Source organism: Stenella coeruleoalba (assembly GCF_951394435.1).
Source record: "Stenella coeruleoalba genome assembly, chromosome: 2".
Lineage (NCBI taxonomy): Eukaryota > Metazoa > Chordata > Mammalia > Artiodactyla > Delphinidae > Stenella > Stenella coeruleoalba.
This window is the reverse complement of record NC_137147.1, coordinates 101,882,114-101,905,222: the sequence shown is the minus strand read 5'-3', so window position 1 is coordinate 101,905,222 and position 23,109 is coordinate 101,882,114. Positions and strand designations below refer to the sequence as shown.

Genomic DNA, 23,109 nt, shown 5'->3' with positions numbered 1-23,109 from the left:
CCGGGGCTGCGCATCTGGGACCCTCGTCACCAGGACGTGTAGCGGTGGTTTCTTCACGCCCTAAATCTTGGCCCCCGGGTGCTTTGGAAACTGTTCCTTTGCTCTCTGCAAGAATGGTCTCACTCTCTGGTCCTCTTTTAGGGGTTCTTTAATATCATGTGTCTCAAATCATTTTGAAAGGAGGTGGAGTGAAAAAAATAGGAATGAACATGATAGCTCATCCTTACTGGCTTCTTTGGGGAGGAGCCCATGGCTTTTCTCTTCACTTGTGGCTTATCCTGAAGTCTCACACACGCTGTGCTCGTGGGAATCCCTCGCTCAGGAGGTGCGTGGCGGGGAGGGAAGCGTCGGGGATGGGCCTGGTTGGTTCTCACCGGCCAAGCCTCGGCACTGCTTTTCAAGGCATCCACTCAGACCCTCTGGCCCAAATGGAAATTCCCTTGGACACAAGGAGGAGCGAGAGCTGTTTGTGCGTAGGCAGGTGTGGTGGGCGATCTCGGTCCTGGCATCTTGGGAGCAGCCGTCGGAGAAGCAGCATGTCCCTAACGCAAGGTTAGTTGCTCATCTGAGCTTCAGACACGCGTGTGTTTCTGAACACCAAAGGAAAACGAATGCACAGCACAGATCAGCACCGTCAGGGCACGCCACACCCACACACGGCTTCGCCCGCTGCGCAGGGCCGGCCCGGGGCCTCATAACATTAGTAGGAACTGGTCTTGCTCCGGCGGCTTCCTCACCCAGGTGCCCAGGCCAGCCTTCTGGAATGCTCTGAACAGCTGCTGTTTGACAGCCTGGTAGGTGCGTGCCCCCAGCTTGGCCTCACAGTACATGGACGGCGTGTCTCCGTGGCTTGGGATCCGTGTGCTCAGCTGTGGGGCAGAACGAGAGAGGACGGGTGAGCCCTCGCCGGGAACGGGCCCCGACCAGCAGGACCGCTCAAGCCTGGCAAGCAGGCACTGGCCTGCCGGTCACTTTTCCTTCTCTCTTCCTTTAAACAGAAAAGCAGCGAGACCATCACGTGGGCTTGGAGTTTGCCAAGAGGGTGGATCTCAGGTTAAGTCCTCTCACCACACGGAGGATGGGAGGGGCTGCGTGAGTCAATCAGTGCAATTCTGGGGTCATTTCACAACATATCAAAATATCCAGTGGTGCCCCTTAAATATATACACTGTTCATATGTCAATTATGCCTCAGTAACAAAGAAAAATATCTATTCTCTCTAATTTGATCTATTGATAAATAAAATTTCATATAAAATTCCAAAAAAAGAAAGAGTAACAGTAGAAATTAGGGAGGCTTTGCTTCACAAGAAGTGTGAGTGATTAATGAAAAATATAAACACAGAACTTGTCTGCTATTAACAGCACAAGCTGTGCATAATTTTTTTCTTTTTCGAGGAAGATTAGGGGCTCAAATCGGCGTGGGTGGTGAGGCCGAGGGGGCCGTGGGAATGAAGGCAGCGTCCCAGGTGGAGTCGCCTGCTAGCCCACTGGGAGGACCGGGACTGGCCCCCGTGTCCAGCGGGGCAGGATCCGGCCTGGCTTCACCACCCATGCGCCAGGGTCGGGCGTGTGGTGAGCGGGGGAAGTGGTCGGTGGGGGGCGGCACCGGCTGCTGGCCGGCCAGTCCGTCCCTGACGCTCACAGCCGTTTAATTGGGGGAACACCTAACTTTTCTGGGCATTCATTTCCTTCTGTCTGGACTGGAATTACATGGACTCTGAAGTTTCTATGGACTTTCTCATGGGCTGCACTGGCCACAGCTGTTCACCAGTGAGCCCCTTTCCACCTATTTCTGGGGCCACAGCATGAGACCCTGCTGCAGGTCAGGGGTCCCACTAGGAGGGGCCACACCTGGGGTTGGCGGGGGGCGGGCAGGGACATGGGGGCTGGTTTGCGTGTCCCGTGTCACTCTGGCTCTGCCCAAGTGGCCGCTCCCTGGGCCCCACCCATGTCCAGCCCCACTGACCTTGCCGTAGAGCCGCGCCCACCGGGCCGAGAGCCTGTGCTTGCAGAGCCTGGACGAGCGGCCGCAGCTCCGCTTCCCAGTGGTGGCGTCGATGACCTCCACGTCCGCCGTGCCCACCACCCAGTTCACGCTGAAGTGGGGTGACTTCCCAGGCTGCCGTGCCTCAGCCTGACTCACTCCTGCCGGGAGAGACGGGGCGCCGGGCGTGAGCGCTGCTGGCCGGGCGGGCGGGAAACGGCCCCCACGCTGGTGGGACGGGGTGGACGGCCGGCCCGAGCGCCATCGCTGGGGCTTGGATTCGAAGGATTTTAAATGCAAGGCTGTCCTGTAATAACACTCTGCCCACGTTTCCCCCTTTCTCTGGATGTTCGTCGCGTGGACTGGTGAACAGATGGGGCCGCATAAAGGCCAGCTGAGAGCGTGCGTTTACGGGGCATCTGCTGCCTGCCCGCTCCCCACAGGGCAGACGCCAGGGTCACAGTCCGGCTGACGAGATACGAAATGGAGTGAAAACAAGTGAGCTCTGAGGGTGCAAGGCACCGGCCCGGCAGGGTGACTGGAGCCCAGCGGGGACTGGAAACTGGGCCCTGGTTTGAATTTCAGGACCACAGAGCGTTAAACCGGGAGTGGGTCTTTCTGAGTCCTGGGGCCACCGAGGATGCTAAACCATGCAGGATGGTGGCCTGGGAGGAGGGGCACTGACCCCGGGGCCTCGGCCATATGCCCTCCATGCCCCCTGGCTCCCTGCGCAGCTGACGGGCTGGCTCCACCCCCAACCCCGGCTTCCACTGGGGTCACGCAGAGAAGGACCTTGGTCTCATGTGTGTTCACGGCCACAGTGCTGCAGGATGTTCAGCCTGGATGCCCCCAACCCGCCCCTCCTGATCCCTTCCCTGGATCCAGCCCCCTGAGCAGCTGCTCCCATATCCACACTCTGCCCCTTCCCAGCCTCCTGTTCCCCAGTGGACAGACTGGATGGCAGCATGGGGCCTCTCAGGGCCCTGGGTGGGTGGGCCCAGGGGCCCCAGCAACATCTCACGGGGAAGCAGAGCCTGGTGCTGGGAAGCAAGTGGCAACCCAAGGAGCTGGACACATGGAAAAGTTGTCACCTGACTCATCAACATAGATGGAAATTAAATTTAACTTAGACACCCAAGAACTGAACATTTGCTTTTAGCTCCACACCAGGAATTCTAGGTCTTTGGGGGCCACTGCAGAGCTGTTTCTGCTGCTCAACCACAGGAAGTCATTAATCTTCAACATTTTAAGAAAGAACAGGAGAAAGAAGAAAAGGGAAAGTGAAAGAAAGACATTGAAACCGGGCCCAAAGTGATATTGTATCAGAATTACTGAAATTATTGACCGTTTAGAAAATGACTCTGGTTTCATAGACATTGAATTTGAGGCAAGCCTTCCCATCCCTCACCTGACGATGGTGAGTCAGGACTGAGCCCCTTGGAGACGGGCGTGGGTCTCAGGCTCCCATCCCCAGCTCCTACGAGGTGGATGTCACCACCTCTTCAGCTGGTCTTGTTTGTGTTGTTCATTCTTGTGTGTTTAAGAAACTGTGCCATTGCCACGGGTCACAGTGGGTGTGTCGGGAGAACTTGGCCTTCTGGTTAAACGGGGTTCAAATCCTTGCTCCATGTTGATAAATAGAGCATCTTCACACTTAAATTCCTGTGAGTCTATTTCCACATTTATAAATGGAGGTGACAGCAGCTGTCGTGGTTGGTGTGACAGGGTGTGTGCCTCATCTTGACGTTGACGGGGGTGGCTGCTGGGTTTAGTTAGGTCCCTTCCCTGAATGGTGGAGCCGTTCTCTGGGGGGGACTCGTGGAGGGTGAGTAGCTGCACCGTGCAGATCAGGCCTCTCTGGGCACCCACCCCCCAGGTGAACCACCCAAGGCTCTACGTGGCCATCACCTGCCGGGCTCAGGCCGCAGGGCGCCACAGCCATGGGCACAGCTTTGGGTCAGATCCGAAGGCACCATTCATGGCGAGGACGGGGGTGAGGGAACCCCCTCCGCGACAAGTCGGCCCGAGTCACGGGAAGGGAAGGTGGGGCAGTGGTCCTGGATGGGCACACGACCCCTGCTCCCATGGCCTCGCTGTAGTTTGCTGAGTCCCCTCCCTGGACGCTGGGAGCCCCTGGAATCTGACGTGGTCCCCGGATTTGGCAGAGAGTCTTAGATTTTAGGAACAGGTTCTGGTGTGTAAAGAAACCTGGGGCATAGCCACTGAGCCCTGGGTGGTCCCAGCCCCACTGGGAGCATCCTCTTCCGCCCTGTCTGAGCTTTGGGGTCCGTGATGCTGCCCTTGGCTGGTGACTCTCGTGGGAGGGTTGAGGGAGTGGGGAGGTGTGCTCTCTTGGGGGCTGGCCTGGCTGAGAGCTATCCCCGCGAGTTCCCGCCACGCCGTGGGCACCATCGTTGCCCCTGGTTTTCTGAGAACAACCTTAGGGTCCTGGGAGTAACCCTTAGTCCTGACTCTTACCACAACCGTTGACTGGCTCTTTGACCTTCTCTCTCCTCTTCCGGGGGATCTGGTCTAAGCCCCGGACTGGCCAATTGCTGTGGGTCTGCACATGCCCACCACCCAGGGCCCCCCACCGCAGATCACGGCTTGCAGCCCCTTCAGAGACAAGGCACCGCCCAGAAGGGAGCCGCGGTGGATTACCGGGTTAATAACGGGAGTCACAGTGGGTGGGGCTACCTCCCCAATGCCCCCTCCCGCTGAGCTGAGAGGTCAGCTGCCGCCAGAGGGGCTCACGGCTGTGTGACTTCTGGTCCTCACGACCCCAGGCTGGCCCTGGCGGCCTGGGGGCAGCATCCCCCTCCCAGGTTTGGTGCTGGGGGAACATTCAGGAATTTGCTCCTGGATCAGGTGGGGGCGACCTATGGCCCTGGGTCCCCCCTGCCCTGTTGGACACGTGTGTTTTTTGCCTGGATTTCTCTGGGCACCGCAGACACTGCCCTGAAAGTGACACTGTGATGTCTGAGGGGCTCATCCTGTTACACCTTCACTCTGGAACGTCGTCCGGAGATGCTCCGCACCCGGCTGACCTTTCAAGTATCCGATCTCTGCAGTTCTGCTCGCTGAGTCTTAAATGGCCACGGGCCAGACTGGGAGAGCCTGCCCTGGGGGCCTCAGGGCCTGTGGACGGAGGGGTGTGTGCGTTTGAGGACCTGTTCTTACCGCTGAGGAGGGGCCGGTTGTGCCGGTACGAGGCGGGCAGCTGGCCGATGTCCTCGGTCCTGTGGCTCATGACCCGGGAGAGGTGGCCGGTGTGGTGCAGGCTCCCCACCACGATGCTGTGCAGGTACACGGGCTCGATGAAGTGGCAGAGCAGTGCACCCTGCAGCCCCAGCACGTTCCACCTGGGGGGGAGAGGGGCGTCAGCGCCCTGGCTCACTGGCCTCACCTGGGGGAGGATGGGGGGCCTTTCTGCCCCGTTGTCCCCGAGGCGTCACTGTCCCCATCGTGCAGCTGGCGGTGGGGTGTTGGGGGAGCTGGCCTGGGGCTCGCAGCACACTGGACTGGGCATGGCTTTGGCCTCGTGACCCCTGGTGACCCCGAGCCCCTCTCTGCCGTCAGGGGGACGGGTGTCGGTGGGTCTGCGTGTGAATAAACGTGGATCCTTTTCCTGGAAAATGAGTTGTTGGGTGAAGGGGAAGCTACATATTCTCTCAGGGACTTAAAGTCAGATTTAAAAAATGACCCTCTGGGCTTCCCTGGTGGTGCAGTGGTTGGGAGACCGCCTGCCGATGCAGGGGACGCGGGTTCGTGCCCCGGTCCGGGGGGATCCCGCGTGCCGCGGAGCAGCTGGGCCCGTGAGCCATGGCCGCTGGGCCCGTGAGCCATGGCCGCTGGGCCTGCGCGTCTGGAGCCTGTGCTCCACAACGGGAGAGGCCACGGCAGTGAGAGGCCTGTGTACCGCAAAAAAATAAAAAATAAAAAAGACCCTCTGTCTCCAAAGTGAATTGCAATTTTTCTTTATGTTCCCTGGGAAATATCAGAAATTGAATTGACTGCAGTTTAGGGGAAAATACTCTCCCTCCCCACCCCTTTGTCAAACTCAGCAGTGGGCGGGACCTGCTGTGGTGACATGAACGACCTTGTTTGGCTCTGGGGGTGATTTGACTTCAGGATCCCCGATCAGAGGACGAGGCCGTGGTCCTTGACATAAATGAGGCTCTGGGTGAGTGTTTGCTTCTGCCAGCAAAGGTGACAGGAGCCTCGTCAGACATTTCCCTGTAAGTTTGAGTGGAACAACTTTCCGTGTATCTGTTATTTAAGGCAACATTTTGTGGTTTCCACATGCTTAAAATCCAGCCTCCATCAGCACAAGCATTATGCAGTTAATTTCTTACATCATTATTCTTTTCATTAATTAACATCTCTCCACGGTTAGAGCAATTACTGTGGTGCTTCCATGCCGTACATTTCCTTTCATGATTAATAAGGAGTCATTCTATTTCCCTTTCCCGAAGCAGTCAATTAACACAGAATTCTTTCCATTAATTACCGAGTGCTCAAACCAGCAGGCCTACCTAGAGAGCAGTCTGCTCTGAGAACCTGTGACACCAATTGCCTTAAAAAATTCTCTTTAAATTTTATTCCAAAAACACAAGCAATTTAGCTGGCGATATTAATTTGCCTCAGAAGCATTGAGGTGAGTGAGAAACATCTTCTAATCTCATGCAAGAAGAGGCAGCCATCTGGCTGGCGAGGATTGAGGAACGGCTCCCCCTCCGTTAAGTGTGGGTCATTAAAGTAATGTGCTCACCCACATAAAACTCAAGTGGAATATAAAAGGTAATATTTATATACAAACAGTTTAGTCCTACAATTTAAACAGTCATTGGTTTTATGAAACGTTTACTTTAGTCTATCAGATTTGCATAACTTCACTTAAAAAAATAATTGTGGTCATTTCTGTAAGTCACAGCCTGTCTCTCAGAAAGGAGTGGAGGATTGCCCTTGGGATCTAATGTGTGATCTTCCCAAAGAGTAAGTGTCCAAAAGTGTTGAAGGGGAGCACGTTTCTGGAGGCATGAGAAGCGGGGGAATGGACATTCCCCATCAATAACAAAGCCCTTTCTCTAATGATGAGATGAGTATTACAGAGGGGACATTCCTGTGCTTCCGGCTGTCCATGCACTGGCTTTGAGCAAAACTTCTGGAACGCATCTGAATGGCTCTGACTCTGCAGGAAAGTCTAAAGACAAACAAATTCTATATCTGGTCTCCTCATAATAACCTTTACAATAAAGAGACAATCAGCCTTCTCCTTGCCTGGCTGTACGAGTTTAACTTATTCAGCCAACACCATCAATAAAACCAAATGTCGCCCTGAATACAAACTGGAGAGTTTGCAGCATTCCGGATTGAACGGAAAAGTGCCTCTCCTTTTATACAAACAGCTGACGTGACTGCAGTGTTGACAGAGAAAAAAGTCCCAGGTCTAGTTTTCAATATAGATAATCCCTAAATAAATATATTTTTGTCTGTTTGTCAATCACTGAAATACCAAAGATAAGTGAGGGAGAGATCTTGGAAAAAGGCTGTTTTCTTTAACTGAGAGACAATCTCTGTACCTGGAGGACTGACAGGGACTGTCCCAGGATGGGCCCCACCCAAGACCTGCTGGGCCTGTGCGCCCGGGGCGTGAGACCGATAACCGCGGGCATGGGTGCAGGGACTGTGGGTGGCCGGGGTCCCTGTCTGCCGTTTTCACCCCTGAGGCACGGCCGCCGGGAGGAGGTGCGGGTCCAACAGGACAGTGAGGTCTGAACATCACCAAATCCATCCTTACTTCACTTCCCTCCTCGTCCGTGGGCAGGTTTGCTCGTGACCTGGAGGCACAGTCACACCCACTGAGAAAGGTCACGGTGCAGCTGGGTGACTCAGGCTGAGGCACGGCTGTGAGTACAACGCCATGCACCCTGGGCTCGTCTGGGGGGCTTCGGGAGCCTCCTGCTGCTAGGACTCCCAAGGCCGGGATGGAACTGGCCTGGGTGCAGCGGGCATCAGCGTTCCCAGCGTGCCAGGCAGTTCCATTGTGAGCCGGGTGATGCACAAAGCAGGCAGCAGGACTTGGGAGTCAGCCTACCGGGTCCAGGTGACCTCCGTGTCTTTTGTTGTCACTTAGCCCCTCTTCTGCTTTCCCTCAATGTTCATGATGTCTCCTGGTCACCTAATTTCTAGTTTGTTTTGCAGCTTCTCAGCCCTTTGCAGTGTCCTGGGGGCTGGACAAGGGATGGCTGCTACCTCAGATCTGTGTCCCTGTCTCAGCATTGTTGCAGGAGTAGCAGAGGCAGCAGCTGTGGGAGTGTCATCACTGTTACCACGCTTATGTTGGACAAATATTCCTGAGTTTATCACTCACTACCTTTGAGACAGGAGGGAGAGGGGCAGGGCACAACTTTTAAAAGAATGACATAGCCCAAGGACATGACATAAACTGATTAGAACCAAATGGGTCCAAGATGGCAGACAAGTCGACTTCCACTAGACCTTGAGCCTCAGTATATGCTCACCGTAACACATCAGCAAGCTAAATGACACACCCACAGGCGCCAGGACAGTTCCAACGCCAGACCATAAGGGTCAAAAAGTGGGGGGTGGCCCAATTTTGGGAAATCCCCACCCCTTCTCCAAAATAGCCGGAATACTCCTCCCACTCATTAGCCTATGAAATGACCCACCCCTGTAAAAACTGACAACCCCATACCCTGGTGCCTTTCTCACCTTCTGAGATGGCCCACACTCTGTGGAGTGTGTTTCTCTCTAAATAAACCCACTTTTTACCTATCACTTTGTCTGTCACTGAATGCTTTCTGTGATGAGACTTCAAGAACCTGAGCTTCGTTAAATCCTGAAACCAGGTGTGTGATCTCGGTTAAAAAACTATGGGTTTTGGTGAGGTTCGAGTCCCAATCTGAGATACACGGTTGTACCTTCACCACTGGAGATGGGGTGAACTTTCCCCTAAAGGCTGCAGTGAGGTGACCACGGTCTTCTGTAAAGGAAGAGCGGTGGTTATTACACCAAACTGGGAACATTTGGGGCTGGGCGTTTAGTAAGAGCAGTGGTTTTAAAATGACCCATATTTGGAGATTGGAAGCATGAACACATTCCCTCCTGATTTCAGCAGAGCTGTAGGTAACACCATCCGGCTGCCAGGTGGGCTGGGCGCAGAGCCAGGTCCCCACTCTCAGAGGGGGGGACTCTTGCAGCCTGAGATCTCAGTGCGGGGAGTCAGATGGGGCCTCGGTTCCCAGAGAGCATCCGTAATTCTTGACAGTTCATTTTTATGGAGAAAGTTTTAATCCGTTCATTTAAAAACACATTGCAATCGATAATCAAGCTCTGGTGCTTAAAATTAGAAACCATATCTAAGGAACATTAGTTCCAGAAGATTTAGAGTTTTATATGCTACTTGCCTCTCAAGTCTTAGAGCAAAAACCCCTCCCTGGTTCGCCTGTCCTTTCAGGTGGCTGGTGTTTCTGTTAGTGACTGTTCAGATCGGCTTCTTACGTCCAGAAAGCCAGGCCACGTCCATGGGAACACGGGCCTCACGGTGACACTTGTCATCTGTCCTGGGCTCACAGAGGCGCAGGGCTTGGTCTGTTTTATCTCTGAGCTGCAGGAAAATCCAACCCTTTGTTGCGCCTCCAACCTTAACTCGTGGGTTGCAGGTCAAGTTTCCTGGACCTGGTGAAACAACCCACATTCTGCAGTTTGCCTGGGTCTGCACCAGCCTGGCATGAGCAGTGGCATTTTAGGAATAGATTTCACTCTGACTTTGGTTCTGTCATTTTGCAAAGACCACATGAGTTGAGCCAAGTGAGTGGTGTCTCCTACCTGGTTATATTGGTTTCCCGGGGCAGGGGGTGAGGTGGGTGGGGAAGCGCTTAAAACATCGGAAATTTACTCATGGTCCTGGAGGCAGAGGTCTTAGGTGAAGGTGTGGCAGCCCGGGGGCACCGGGGAGACCCCACCCATGGGCCTCACTCACCTGGCGCTCAGAGGTTTGTGGATGCATCCCTCTGGGCCCCGCCTTTGTCTCTGTGGCCTCCCCTGTGCACCTGCTCTGGGCGTCTGTCCCCAGGTCCCCAAGGCCTCACTCACGAGGATACACTAGCTGCACTTAGAGGCTACCTTCTCTCAGCATCCTTGGCTTAATCCTGCCTGGTAAGACCACACTCACGGGTTTAGGGTCTGGGGACAAGGATATCGTTGGAGGCCACTGTTGGGCCCATGCCGCCTGCTATGGGGCAGTAGGAGATCCCACTGCTTCTGTTTACCCCATACCCTGGGCTCCGTAACCCCACCCTGGGGAGTATGTCCTAAGTCTGTACTCGGAGATTTGGAAAAACACTTCGGCACAGAGATATTTCTGGAAACGTGATGCACGGAGCAACCACTTGTGAGCACCCAGGGATCCAGCAGCAGGGAGGTGCCCGCAGCCTTACACGTGGATTCAATGCCCGTGACTTTGAAAGGAGCTTTGAAATCATAGTGTTCAGTGATGGACTGTAAGCAAACTGCCCGAAACAGCAAAATCCTGATGACAGGAAAAAGCCTGTGTTTAGGAAAAAGGTTAAGGCGTTTATAGCCAAGGTGCCTGCTGTTTTCGGTGACGGCTGGGATACTGGCTGGTCGTCTTTTTCACTTTTCAAGTCTCCTAATGTTTCTTACTGTCGCTTATGTTTTAATGGGGGGTGAGGGGAACTTCAGATGCGTGATGTTGCTCCCTGTGGGCTGTTTCCACCAGTCGGTGTGACTGGATGGTCCCATCGCACTTTCCCTTTATCTGGAGGCATGAGAACGTGTAGCCTTAGGTGCATTTAGGGTCTTGTGGCCACAGAGTCTCAGGTTTGGTTCTGTTTTGGATGGAAGCCATTCACCCAAGGGAGAGGTATCCACTCTCCCTCGAGCAGTGGAACAAGCTTTTATCTGCAAGATAGTATTTTGCTCCAGGACTTTAACTAAAATTCCTTTTCGGCCAAAAATCTGACTTTCAAAAGACTTTCACGGCCCAAGAATTTTCCTGGGAATTCCAACGACTCTGTTCCAAAGAGAAGAAATTAGATTTCGTTTTCTGCTATGTCAGCATCAAAATTATTTTTAAAGGGAAAAAACGTAGCTGGTGTATCCCCACTTCCGGCCTCGGGTGTTTTTTTCCGTGGAAGGGGGAGAAAGCTCTCTCTGCGGCTGGGGTGTCCTGCCCACATCCAGTCTGTGGTGCTGGGCATCCTGGCTTTGGTGCTGGTCCGTCAGACTCTCCATCCTCCCAGTGACGCCCCAGGTGTGCTTCCACACGATGCTGAGCGTGGTGTACCCCCAGGAGCCTGGGGACCTGCATGCGCTTGCAGACTCTGTCAGCTGTGCGCCCGGTTTAGGGAGGGGGGCAGCCTGGGCCTGGTTCCCACAGTCTTTGGAGTGAGTTTGATGATAATGACATTCACATAACGCAGCCCTTTTCCCTGGTAGGCCACTCTGACCACTGGACTCGTGGGAACGTTGCACAGAGCTTCCGTCCATAGGGTCAACCCCTTCTACATTCTTGGGTCCTGGGCCAGGTCTGACCCAGCCGCTCAGCCTGTGTGAGTCCTGCCCACTGTCGAGCATGGTCAGGGGCCACCCCTCCACTGCCCCGTCCACGAAAACCTCGCCCCGACTCCGCGTTTCTGAGCACGGCCGTCATCACGAAGGAAACCCCACGCCTGCCCCATCTCCGCTCCAGTCCAGCCTCACTCGGCCCCCTGCAGAGCTGGATGTCTCTGCTCCCACCTCCCGTTGGGCGATAGATGGGTACCCACCTGCAGAGACGGGACCCTAACCTGCGCACGCACCCCTCACAGTGGCAGCAGCGATCCCCTGAGGGTCAGACCTTAGACGCAGAAGCAGATGGTGGGGGTGAATAGGATTCCAGTGCAGGACATGGGGTGCAGGGTGAGGGGAGGTCGAGGAGGGGGGAGGGCATCACGGGGGTTGCAGGGAGAGAGGCAGAGATGGTGGGCTTGTTCAGGGAGGAAGGTGGGGCAGGGGAGAAAGAGAGACAGAGACAGAGACAGAGGAGAGTGAGGAGAATGTTCAGGGAACACCTGAGGAAAGTCCTGGGAAGGTGGGCTGGGCTCCCAGGGGACTGAGTGGGGGGAGGGGACCTGGTACCATGCCCCCCAGGCCCCTCCTGCCCCATTGTGTTCCCCACCGTCTGGGCACCACTCACCTGGCCACCAGATTTGGGGACTAGACAGGTGACTGGCAGGGCTACCCTTGAGCTGCATCAACTCCTGGATGAATGTGGGGCGGCCCCCCACCTGCCCAGAGCCACGGGCATCACAATGTCCCCAGCATGTCCCCCCTCAAAAGCAGTTAGAACCCTCCTCAGCCCAGGGACGTGACGTGGACTGTGCTTTCTAAGTAGACTTTGTTAAACAGAGCATCACTGGTGGGAATGAAACCAGGGGGCCTATGGGCTCCTGGGCACGAAAGCCTTTCTGTCCCCCATTTCTTGTTTCTAGGGAACAGACTGCAGCCTCCGTGACCTTCCCTGGGTGCCAAAGGGCAATTCGAACAGTTGCTAATCAAGAGAGGAGTAGCCAAGAAACCACCTGAGGTGAGATTAAAGGGGCCAGAGAAGCCCATCAAGGTTAGGAAACCTGACCCCCTAAGACCCTGCACATGGCCTGATCTCATCAGCAACCCCCCCTTGAAGGCTTGTTATAAACCCCTCATCAAATCCTCCCGGGTGGGGAACACATAGCTTTCCGAGGCAGGAGCCTGCTGTGTCCCTCTTTGCCTGGCAAAGCAATAAAGCTGTCCTTTTCTACTTCACCTAAAAGTCTGTCTCCGAGATTCGATTCAGCACCGGTGCAGAGGTGCCGCGCTTTCAGCATCAAGACTGTTGACGTCCCACATCACCCGGGCTTTGTAGCGAGTTTAATTCTCTGTCAATTGACATTTAAGATCCTAGAGACAGTGAAACTTAACTTCTGTATCATTCATTCACTTCATTTGCTAAGGAGTCAGAATTAATTTAGAGACCCAACGCGATCCTGGGAGAGCAAGAGAATTTCCGTTAACGTGGAAACTGCTGCTTCTCCCCACTTCATGAATAGATGAAAACATTACAAAGGAGGGTACGTTTCCTTCTGAAAGATGGGCTAGCTGACGACTACAGGCAGCTCTCTTTGATGCAGAAATCAGTGCTTTGCTGTATTGCAGTCAGGCGGGGGGCAGTCACTCCAGCAGAGTAAAAGGCCTTATTTCTCCTGTAGCCGTTTGGTAATTTCCCTCGAGATTTCGGATCCCTGTTTGCCAGGGCTGAGGTTTTACCTGCCCCGTAGCCTAGGGAGCCTCACAGAGGCACCGAGTGCACCTGGGCCACGGCCCCTCCACATGCAGGCTCAGGTCAGGGTTGGGGTCGGGGCTGGGGTCCCTGCTGCCTGGCTCCTGAGTCCCTGGGTGTCTGCCTCTCCTTTTCCCCGCCTGCCTCTCTGACGGCTCTGTCCGGCTTTCCAGGGAGGCTGTGATGGTACAGAAGGCGCCTGGCCGGTGCACAACTGTGTGTGGGGCAGCGGGCAGCCACGTCCCGTGGCGGGTGTGGAGTTCAGGGCCGACAGGGCAGAGTCCGGGACCTTGGAGTGCACCTCAGCACCCGGCCAGGCCCCGCTCTGGGACCACAGTCCCTGTCCCTCCCCCCGCCAAACACACACCCGGGCGGCACTCGCGCAGAGGACAGAGGGGCAGTTACCTGGCGATCTTGTCCGTGCAGGACATGGTGACCAGCTGCTCGCCCAGCAGGACGCCGTCCCACGTCTGCACGTCTGGGCCACGCACGGGCACTGTCCCCTCCCCGGACTCGATCTTCGTGCGCAGGTGCCCCCGGGACTTCCTGGCCGGGTACTTGCTGCTGCTCACTAGGGGACGAGAGCTGCGTGAGACACGGGGGATGGGGACACGGTGGGGGGGACACAGGGTGGTCACGGTGGGGCTCCGAGGGGAGGGGAAGAAGAGGGGAGCTCATTGGGAAGCAACTCCAGTGACCCCGGTGCCACCGCCCGTGTTCAGGATGAGGAAGCAGCTTTGGGGGTAAGTGCCGGGCAGATGGACTTGTACAGACATGGGAGGAGCTGGGGCACAGCAAACCCCCTGGTCCAGGCTCAGCCGGCGTCACAGCAAAAGGCTGGACAGTGACCATCGGAGGCTCTGCAGCCGTTTGGTCTCGGTCCGACCACTGGACCTGCGGCCCAGCCCTCAGCACAGACGGGCCAGGGAAGGAGCTGCGTTTACAGACACCGACTTTTGGGTTCCACGTCACCTTCATGTGTCAGGAGATGCTCTTCTCACCCTTTCCAGCCGTTAAAACATGTAAAAACCATGCTTAGTTCTCAGGCGGCTGGTGGGATCTGGCCCAGTTGCTGGGCTGCAAACCTCGTCTAGATTTTAGTCCCGGCTCTATGGTTTCCTAGCTGCGTAGCCTTGGAAAAGCTACTTAAAACTACTGTGATAGAGTTAGTTCGTCTGAAAATGGGGTAGTGGTGGTGCCTCCCTCCTAGGCTCAGGGACTAAATGAGATGGGACCTGGGACCCCAGAGCTGCTGCCGACAGTCCCGGTGAGGGGGCGTCCGCTACACCCCAAGACCGGCCCCTGGTAGGGGGCCTCGATGTCCTGTTACTGCTCTCCTGCCTTTGCTTTCCAGAGTCACCTCCACACCCATATACACCAGGTATCTGAAGAAATAGCTTGAACGAGAGGAAGATTAAACTTATTATTTTTTTCTTTTTTAAAACAAGGTTCTGTACATTTAATCAGGATTATAATGTATTATAGAAATGCTTAACTGCTTTGTGTACAAATTATACATGAACTACCATAGTGATACCAACGTTGACACACACGATGGTAGGATGAACGCTAAATGCCTTCTTTAAAAGGTTTCTATGTAAGTTTTAGAATTTGTGAAAATGTGTTTCTCCTTCATTTATCTGCACTGGAGTGAGGGTAAATTATTAATATAAATTATTACCCAAATAATTAATAACATTTGGGTTTATATGGGCACCTTCTCTTACAGATCTTGAAGTAATTTTCGGTATATTTTCTCATGCTTTCGAAGAACTGAAGTTCCTTTACTATGTATTCATACTGCCTAGAGGCCATCTCTTGGGAAGAAAATTGCTGTACTCTGTGGAGAAAGTAAATTTTTGAGAGGTTTTAGATTGCTTATTCACCATACTACTAACCAGGTCCTTGATGAGATCCAATTTGGACTGGCCTGTGAGTCGTCTATGGAAGGAAGAACCAAGCTGAGAGACTGAGCCTGGGGGAGGGAGGGGCACAGCCAAGGGATGCCCAGCCCTCCCCCTAGGTAGAGCCTGAATCTCTTCTTTGCAGACTTAAATGGCACTAGGAATCGGATGACAATGCTGCTGCTGCTGCTGGTGATGATGGTGATGATGGTGATGATGATAATGATGGTGACGATGGTGACGATGGTGATGATGGTGATGCTGCTGCTGCTGATGGTGATGATAACAATGGTGATGATGGTGATGATGATGGTGACGATGGTGATGATGGTGACGATGGTGATGATGCTGGTGACGGTGACGATAATAATGGTGATGAGGATGGTGATGATGGTGATGATGATAATGATGGTGACGATGGTGGTGATGGTGATGATGGTGATGCTGCTGCTGCTGATGGTGATGATAACAATGGTGATGAGGATGGTGATGATGGTGATGATGATGGTGACGGTGATGATAATAATGGTGATGATGGTGAGACAGTGATGATGGTGGTGGTGACGATGAGACAATGATGATGATGACAAAGATGATGATAGTGATGATAATAAATTGAACATAAAATATTTCACCTGACTCAAAAATACTTGAGCAAAACTTTGGTTTGACCTGACTTTTTACACCGTCCAGATGAGGTCTTTATCACATCAACTTCCTGTGGCAGGTGGCACTGAGGGAAAGGAGGGCCGGCGTAGCTAACAGTTTCCACAGTTTACCACAATGTTAGGAACTAAAGTCTTCTGTGTGGGAATACTTTCTTAGGAAATATGGTACTTGCTGTCCCTCTCTTTCTGGTAATTATATTCAATAGTATCCTCACCATTCTCTCAATGTTTCAACTATTGTGTCATTTTCCAGACCTGGAAAGTCACCTATTACATTGTAAGGCTCTTCTGAATTCTTACCCGGTGCTTCTGTGCAACTAACTTTTCCCTGAAGCAGACTTTGTAGCCTGTTAAGGCCATGACAACCCGGAGGGCTGGCTTGAGTAACAACTGGTTTCTAGGAGTTAACTTAAAGTTTTCAGGTAGATGAATTTTTCCTGAAGAGCCAGGTGCATGAGATGCTCCTGACGAGTGTTTATTTTCGGAGGTGTTGAGTCTCGGCTGCCTCCTCCAGCTCCCCCACCAGTGTGATCAGTCCCAGCGGCTCTGAGTGCCGCGATCTTGCAGAGCTCGTTTACCCTGGCTCTTTCTTGCCTAATTGCGAGAGGCAGGAGGGAGTTGAAGATGCTACTTCAAGCAGAACGAAATGCCAATCCAACCAGAAACTGCAGGGAACTGACCTTAAATCATCTGCAGTGGATTTGTCATGTGCCCTAGACAGTGGAAGTGTGGAGCATTAAGACCCTGCCTGCGTGGATACATAAAGGCTCCCAAACCCATAAGAATGTTCTCAGCTAATTCCGATACTCCATCTCATGAGACTCTCAGTGTAGTGTTTGTTCACGTAAAACCCTTACTTTCGGACCCTGATGTCAAGATAAAGTGCAGCTGGTAATATGCTTAAGAAAATTGTTCAAGTGAATATTCTATTTTCAGGAGAGAATCAGATGGCGACTGAGGAAGTCCACCGAGGGAGCAAAGGTCTATCTGAAATGTGATGCATGGTTGCTGCAATGGTGCAGGGGAGAGAAAGAGCCATAAATGGGAAAAAAGGATAGGAAAGAAGACAATATTTTTAAACCCCAAATAAGCTTCAAAAGGTATATCCCAGAAGGTATACCCATGATGTGGTCTACTATTTATTGTAATAATGACATCTACAATATTTGTCATGTGGCCACGTGGGTGTTCTTGTCCTACCTGGTGAGGATGGTGACAGTGACGATGTGAGTTAGGAAGCCATTTAAATCCACCGACCCTACAATGCACGGATATTATCATGTGTTGCATGCTCTGTAGCTGAGTAGTCACATCAGAAGACGGGGCGTCAGGAAGTGTGTTTTAGATTCCCTGACTTCCTATGGGATTTCGGAGCAATCTCTTGAGCTGCCGTCATGTACAAAGAATAGCACTGGCTCAGACGTACAGGCATTCGGTTCACACTTGTAAGATAGCTGTGTGACGTAATCATGCTATTTCTCATGGCTTCTTGTGGGAGATAGATCGGAGATTTGAACTAAGCTGTTAAACTCTTCTAAAATGGCAGTAAGGACTGAATTTTCTAGGTTATTTAAAGAACCTGCCAAGCAAGAGGAATTTGCATTAGAATGTTGGTGAGTTGGAAGGAGAACGGTCACCCAACCACTGTGACCAGCCCGGGTCTTTTCATTAATCTCTTCATTTAGGTTATGATCAGAACTGCCCCCATGTCTGCAGGCCTTGCAGACGCTCCATCAGTCCCCCGTCTGCATGCAGGCCCGCCCTCCGGTGTGAGAGGATAGGAAACCAATTGGGCAGGAGACAGGTTAGGGGGTTTTGAACCCGGGGGCTCAGAACATGGCTGATCCTCAGAATCACTGGGGAAGTTTTAAAAGTACGGACCCTCAGACCCACTGCATCCCGAGGCGCCAGAACCTTGGGAGAGTGGGTACAGGAGCCTGCATTTGTAGAAACTGCCTGGCAGTGTTGTAGGTAAGTCGGGTTTGGAAACAACCAAATCTGTGCACACCTGCTCACAGGCAGCACGCCTCACAGGCATCTTGGCCAACGGACACTGAGTCCATTTCTAAGGACTCTAGGAAGGGAGAACCTACGATCTGTCCAGGTGAATGTTTTTGAGGGGAGAAAACCCCAGGGACTTTAGAATCTCTGGAGCCACAGGCGTCCCCGGGTGTGGGGTTGTGTATTGTCCCTTAGCTGCAGAGCCCCTGAACTGGGCCTCAGGGGTCTGGGGTTACTGCAACTCATGGAACCTTTAGGGCTGTGGCGACAGCTTAGGCCAGAGTCCCTGGTGGACAGCGGGGGGCTCTGCCACAGGTGGGTCAGACTTGGTTCTCTGCTGGGGTTCACTCTGCCTTCCTTCCCTCTTAAAGGACAGGGGGCCATCTGGGCAGGTCTGTTGAGAACTTCCCTTAGACCTAATCACTGAACAGGTGTGTCCGCGGTCCCGTACGTCAGGCATCTGTTGTGCGTGTGTGCCGTGTGCTTGTGCTCGTGTGTGTACTTGTGTGTGAGAGAGGGAGGGGTGACCCCCGGCACCATGGCTTGGGGTGTGCAGAAAGATGTACAGCGGCTCCTGCAGACCAAGCAAGGGGTGACAATCAAACCAGCCAAAGTGACCAGGACCGGCAGGGGACATGCTGGCCGGTGGAGGGGAGGCTCCTGGAGCAGCTGCGGGTGAGAAGGTGGGGACCTCGGTGTCCAGGGCCAGAGCTTCTCCCGGCGGTGACCCCTCTGGGGAGAGGATTGAGCATGTCATGCTCTGCATCTGTGGACGCGAGGGCATTGCCGTGACCTTCAGGGTCGGGTGCCCTGGGCCTGTTCAGGAGCGTGGACCCTGAGGCCGTGGGGCAGTGAGGCTGGGCTTCTGCAGGGGTGGCTTGCAGGAGGCGGGAGGGCCCATCCCTGCTAAACGCCCCTCGGGCAGGCCCTGCCTCCAGGGGGCCTGTCACTGTCACCTCTGCCCTGGAGGGGACCCCTAAGGATCCCCATCACTCACACCCCCTCCTCCGAGGTCCAGCGAAGGAGGCGCCCTGAGAGGGAGCCACCAGCAGAGTCACCCCGTCCCCACATTAGCCAATTCTCTCTAAAACAAAACAATTCCGGGGCGTTTGTGCCTCGGCAAATGGAGAAGGCTGAGCCACCTGGAAAGGTCCTCCACGTGGGGGACGGCACGCATTCGGGGTTTCTTGCCCTGGCCCATGAGTAAGGAAGGTGATGCAGGACACTTGCTGGCCGTCTGAGGGACAGACCCACCAGGTGCCCGCTTGGGGCCCTGTGGGAACCCTGGGGAGAAACACCAGCTGAAATAACCTAGGAGCAGCTTCTAATTTCTGTAGGCACATCTGCAGCAAAAATGTGAGGAAAACGCTTTTTTTTGTCCCTTCTACCTGCACCTGCCACTTCTTAAAACACCACGAAGTAAAATACATCTGTGCCTGGAGGAGAACCCCAGGGCGCTCTGAGAACGTATCTGCTTGTTCTTCTAAACCACCGGCTTTGCAAGTTGGAATTAAGGCCGGGGAGGCTGATGACCTGGAACCGTCCCTGGCAGAGAGTGCAGTCTCGGGGGGGCGGGGCGGGACGGGCTCCCCTTCCTCACTCAGCCACCCCGACTCCGGCTGGCAGGAAGCTGGTGCATCAGGGCTTCCCCAGAGTTCTGTGGGACTTTTCCTCCTGGAACCGGAGGGCTCCTGGCTGGGTCTCCATGATGCCAGGTCTTCTGAGAGAAAATGGAAGGATAATTCCAAGTAGCTAATGGACCATATTTCACAATTTCATGTGGGGAATTGGTACCATGTAGATCCAGCCTGACGAGCGCCTCCGAGAAAATGAATTCTCACGTTTTCTGCTCTCTCTCTCTCTCAGGCTGCGCGGTCAGAAGGAACACTCTGCACAACCCCAGGGGCCTTTGGAGGGGCCAAGCCCGCTGCTCGCGTTGCCGGTCCCCCAGCCTGCTCTCCTCCTGGGGCAGCTCCCTGGAAGTTCCCTGACATTGAATAGGTTCCCTTTCATGACTCTCAGTTTGACTTGATTCTCCCACTGACTTTCCATAGGTGGGTGTTATGGTCTGAATGTGTGTGTCCCCAGATTCTGTATGTTGACACCTAACCCCCAAGGTGATGGTGTCAGGAGGTGGGTCCTCTAGGAGGTGATGAGGTCATGAGGGTGGAGCCCCCAGGATGGGATCAGAGTCCTTATAAAGAGACCCCACACAGCTCCCTGCCCCTCCCTGCAGGTGAGGACACAGCGAGAAGATGCTGTCTGTGAACAAGGAAACGGGTTCTCACCAGACACCGAATCTACCAGCACCTTGATCTTGGACTCCCAGCCCCCAGAACCGTGAGGAATCCATGTCTGCAGTTTGTAAGCCACCCAGCCTGTGCTGTCAGGAGGGCAGCCCGTGCTGAGACAGCAATGAAAATGTTACCGGTACCCTACTACAGGGGACTCTGTCCAACCATTCCCCAGAGCGGAAAGCGATGGACTTGGAGGAACATTGGTAAAAGCAGAAGGCATTATTTTGGACCCACATACAATCTGAGTGTTAGAGAAATAGGTTAAATTCATGCAGGGTTTTAAAGAGAGCGATTTCCCTGCACGTCCTTATCTTAGGTGAAGGCACTCACCGCAAGCCGGGATGCAGCCGGCATTCAGAAAGTGCTCATCGCTCCTTCCCTTGGTAATTAGAACACAAGTGGACCTTCCGTGGGGGGTCAGGGCCCAAACACGCCTTCAGTAACTGTGTTGTCTGTTTCTGCTGTAGGTTCCCTCCGAGCACAACGGGCCATGGGTGCCTCATCATCTTAAGCAGGGGCTGACCCCTCATCACACACAGATACTCCATTTCCCCACCCTCGTCAGATTTGCCGCATTCTGCTTCTGGAGGGGTTCACGTGTGTCTGCATGTGTCTGCGTGTGTGTGCGCGGGTGTGTGTGTGGTGTGTATACGAGCATGTGTAACGCACACAAGTAGCGTCAGTAACAGACTTTCCTAATGGCACCTGGGGAGACACTGACCCGCACAGAGGAGACTGCGGTGTCCTCCCCCCAGGACCACCTCTTGGGTGGACGTGACTGTGTCTGTGGTCACCAGCTCTCCTAAAATACCCGAGAGGGCAGGTCCCGCCCAGGGTTTTCACACCCTTTGTGGGAGAGGCCAGGTGCCCGGGGAGACGTCTTTATCCTCCCCCACGTGCAGACGGAGGCAGACGCAGCCCTGGGGTCAGCTCCACCTCCACGTGGCCCGCCTCTGTGCTGCTTCAGCTGTGTTCTGTGTCCTGGCCACAGGCTGCCTGACCTGCTGCAGCGACGGGGCCCCAGCAATTAGAGAGCCTCTGTCACGTCTCCAGCTACGCTGTCCCCAGAGATGAGGGCCCATTGGACCAAGGGTTTAGAGGATGCCATTCTGATGCTGCAAATGCGCTCGCCTGCCCCTCAGGGCCGCGCCACCCAGGCAAGCAGGCGGTGTCTGAGTGGACAGCGGGACACACCAACCAGGGAGGAGAGTATCGGGCTGTTCGAACACAAAGGCAGAAAGCTGGGCGCTTACGGTCCGTGGTGAGCTCGTAGGGCGAGTGGAGCCGCGCGTCTCCGCAGGGGGATGTGCTCACATAGAGGTGGAACAGGACATCCTCCCTCAGCCGGTAGCCGCCCTCCTGCAGCCGCACGAAGATGGAGCGCTCGCTGTCCTCGCGCCGCTTGCTGGGGACAGAGAGGGGCCCCGTCAGCTACGGGAGGCCGGCCGGGGCGCCCGGTCCGTGTCCTGCATGAAACCTTCTGGACCAGCCGCGGAGCAGCTGGGTGAGAGCAACCGGCCCGCAGAGGCTGCATCCTCGGCCTCCCCGCCGCCCACGGTCAAGCCCATCCTTCACAAGCCCAGCGTCCTCGGTACACATGACCCCGAATGTGAGTGTCTGTGACACGACCGTCCTGTGGGTCACGATGCTCCCTGTGTGCCCACAGGACGCTGCGCTCTACACGGCCGCTGTGGGCAGATGGTTCTCTTAGACGGAGAACAGGGATAGAGAGGCAGGGCTCGGCCGCCGCCCAGTGAGGAATCGGCGCGGGGACCCCTCTTCTTCTGCCTCGGCCGTGCCCCAGGGCTGTCCTCCCCACACGACACCCCCCGTGCCCCCCTTCTCAGTGGCGGTGAGGAGCACCCCCTGCACAGAGCGGGCCTAGCTGGGGCCCCTCCCAGACCCGTTCTCACCAGTCACGGGCGGCTCCTTCCCGCCGGTCTTGCTGTTTTTACACGTTCTGCCCCATTGGTGATGGATTCTGAGAGCACACAGGCAGCAGAACAGACATTTTCTCCCCAGGAACCCTTGAGGCATCCCACCAGCCTTTCTGCTTCCCTGACTGTGCTCCTTCTGCTGCCAGGCCCCCCAGGCCCTCCCCAAAACCTCGGAGCAAACGCCTGGCCCTGGTTTTCTGCAGCCATTGCTGGTCTCCGTCCCCTAACCCCGATCCCCTGAGGGCAGGGGCCTGGGTGCCCCCGGCCTGCAGCTTGGTACCAGCACACAGCCAGCCCTAAACGTCCGCCTGGGGCCACGGTGACACATCCAGAGTTAGGGGTGTTTGGAAACATTTCTGACCTGGCAGCTGGATATTCAGGAGAGAAACCCTTCCCACGTTTGGAGAGAGTTCCAACTCCCTTCCCCACATTCAACCCTGGCCGCACCATCTGCCAGCCTGGAACCAGGGGGAAACTGCAAATCAGGGGCTCAGAAATGAACTGAGTGTATGAAGGCATCGCTTTCCTGAGTCTACTCAGCACCTCTGGACCCGCCTTCCCTTTGTGTGGCCCCTGCACAGGCCATGGGCAGGTGGGAGTCGCCGCCTGAAGCCCCCAGGCCCCTGTTGCTAGTGGGTTTGAGGAGCGCTGCTCCGGAGGGTGTGGAAGGACAGCGGTTCTGGCAGAGACACACGCTGTGCCTACAGCCACCCGTGGCTCTGCTACTGCTCAGGGGGTCGTAGAGGGAGATGCCCCCCAGGGGACAGCCTGCTGCTTCCTGATGGCCGCCCAACAGCACTAGGCATCCCACATCTGGGCACGTTGCTCAGGGTCTTCATTACAGAACCCCTCCCCCCTTTAAGATGCAAACATGCAGGGAGGAGGAGGAGGCCAGAAACGGGGAGACAGAGCCCATCACTGGCCGCCTCCGTCGTGGTGCCTGGGGACCAGGTGCAGGAAGGGTTTCCGCTG

At 54.8% G+C, this 23,109-nt stretch overlaps 1 protein-coding gene across 1 annotated transcript in view; it reads right to left on the bottom strand.

Moving 5' to 3' along the window:
- Window positions 1–692: 692 nt before the first annotated feature.
- ADARB2 (adenosine deaminase RNA specific B2 (inactive)) overlaps window positions 693–23,109 on the bottom strand; it is a gene marked incomplete at its 3' end in the record, with an annotated part of 507,602 nt that continues 485,185 nt past the window's right edge. Inside the window, exons 10-14 of the mRNA XM_079912623.1 lie at window positions 21,454–21,605; window positions 13,736–13,901; window positions 5,167–5,348; window positions 1,969–2,147; window positions 693–869 (exon numbers count right to left, since the gene is read on the bottom strand). Of these exons, the coding sequence (XP_079768749.1) occupies window positions 693–869; window positions 1,969–2,147; window positions 5,167–5,348; window positions 13,736–13,901; window positions 21,454–21,605 (856 nt within the window). The remainder of the gene's footprint in view (window positions 870–1,968; window positions 2,148–5,166; window positions 5,349–13,735; window positions 13,902–21,453; window positions 21,606–23,109) is intronic.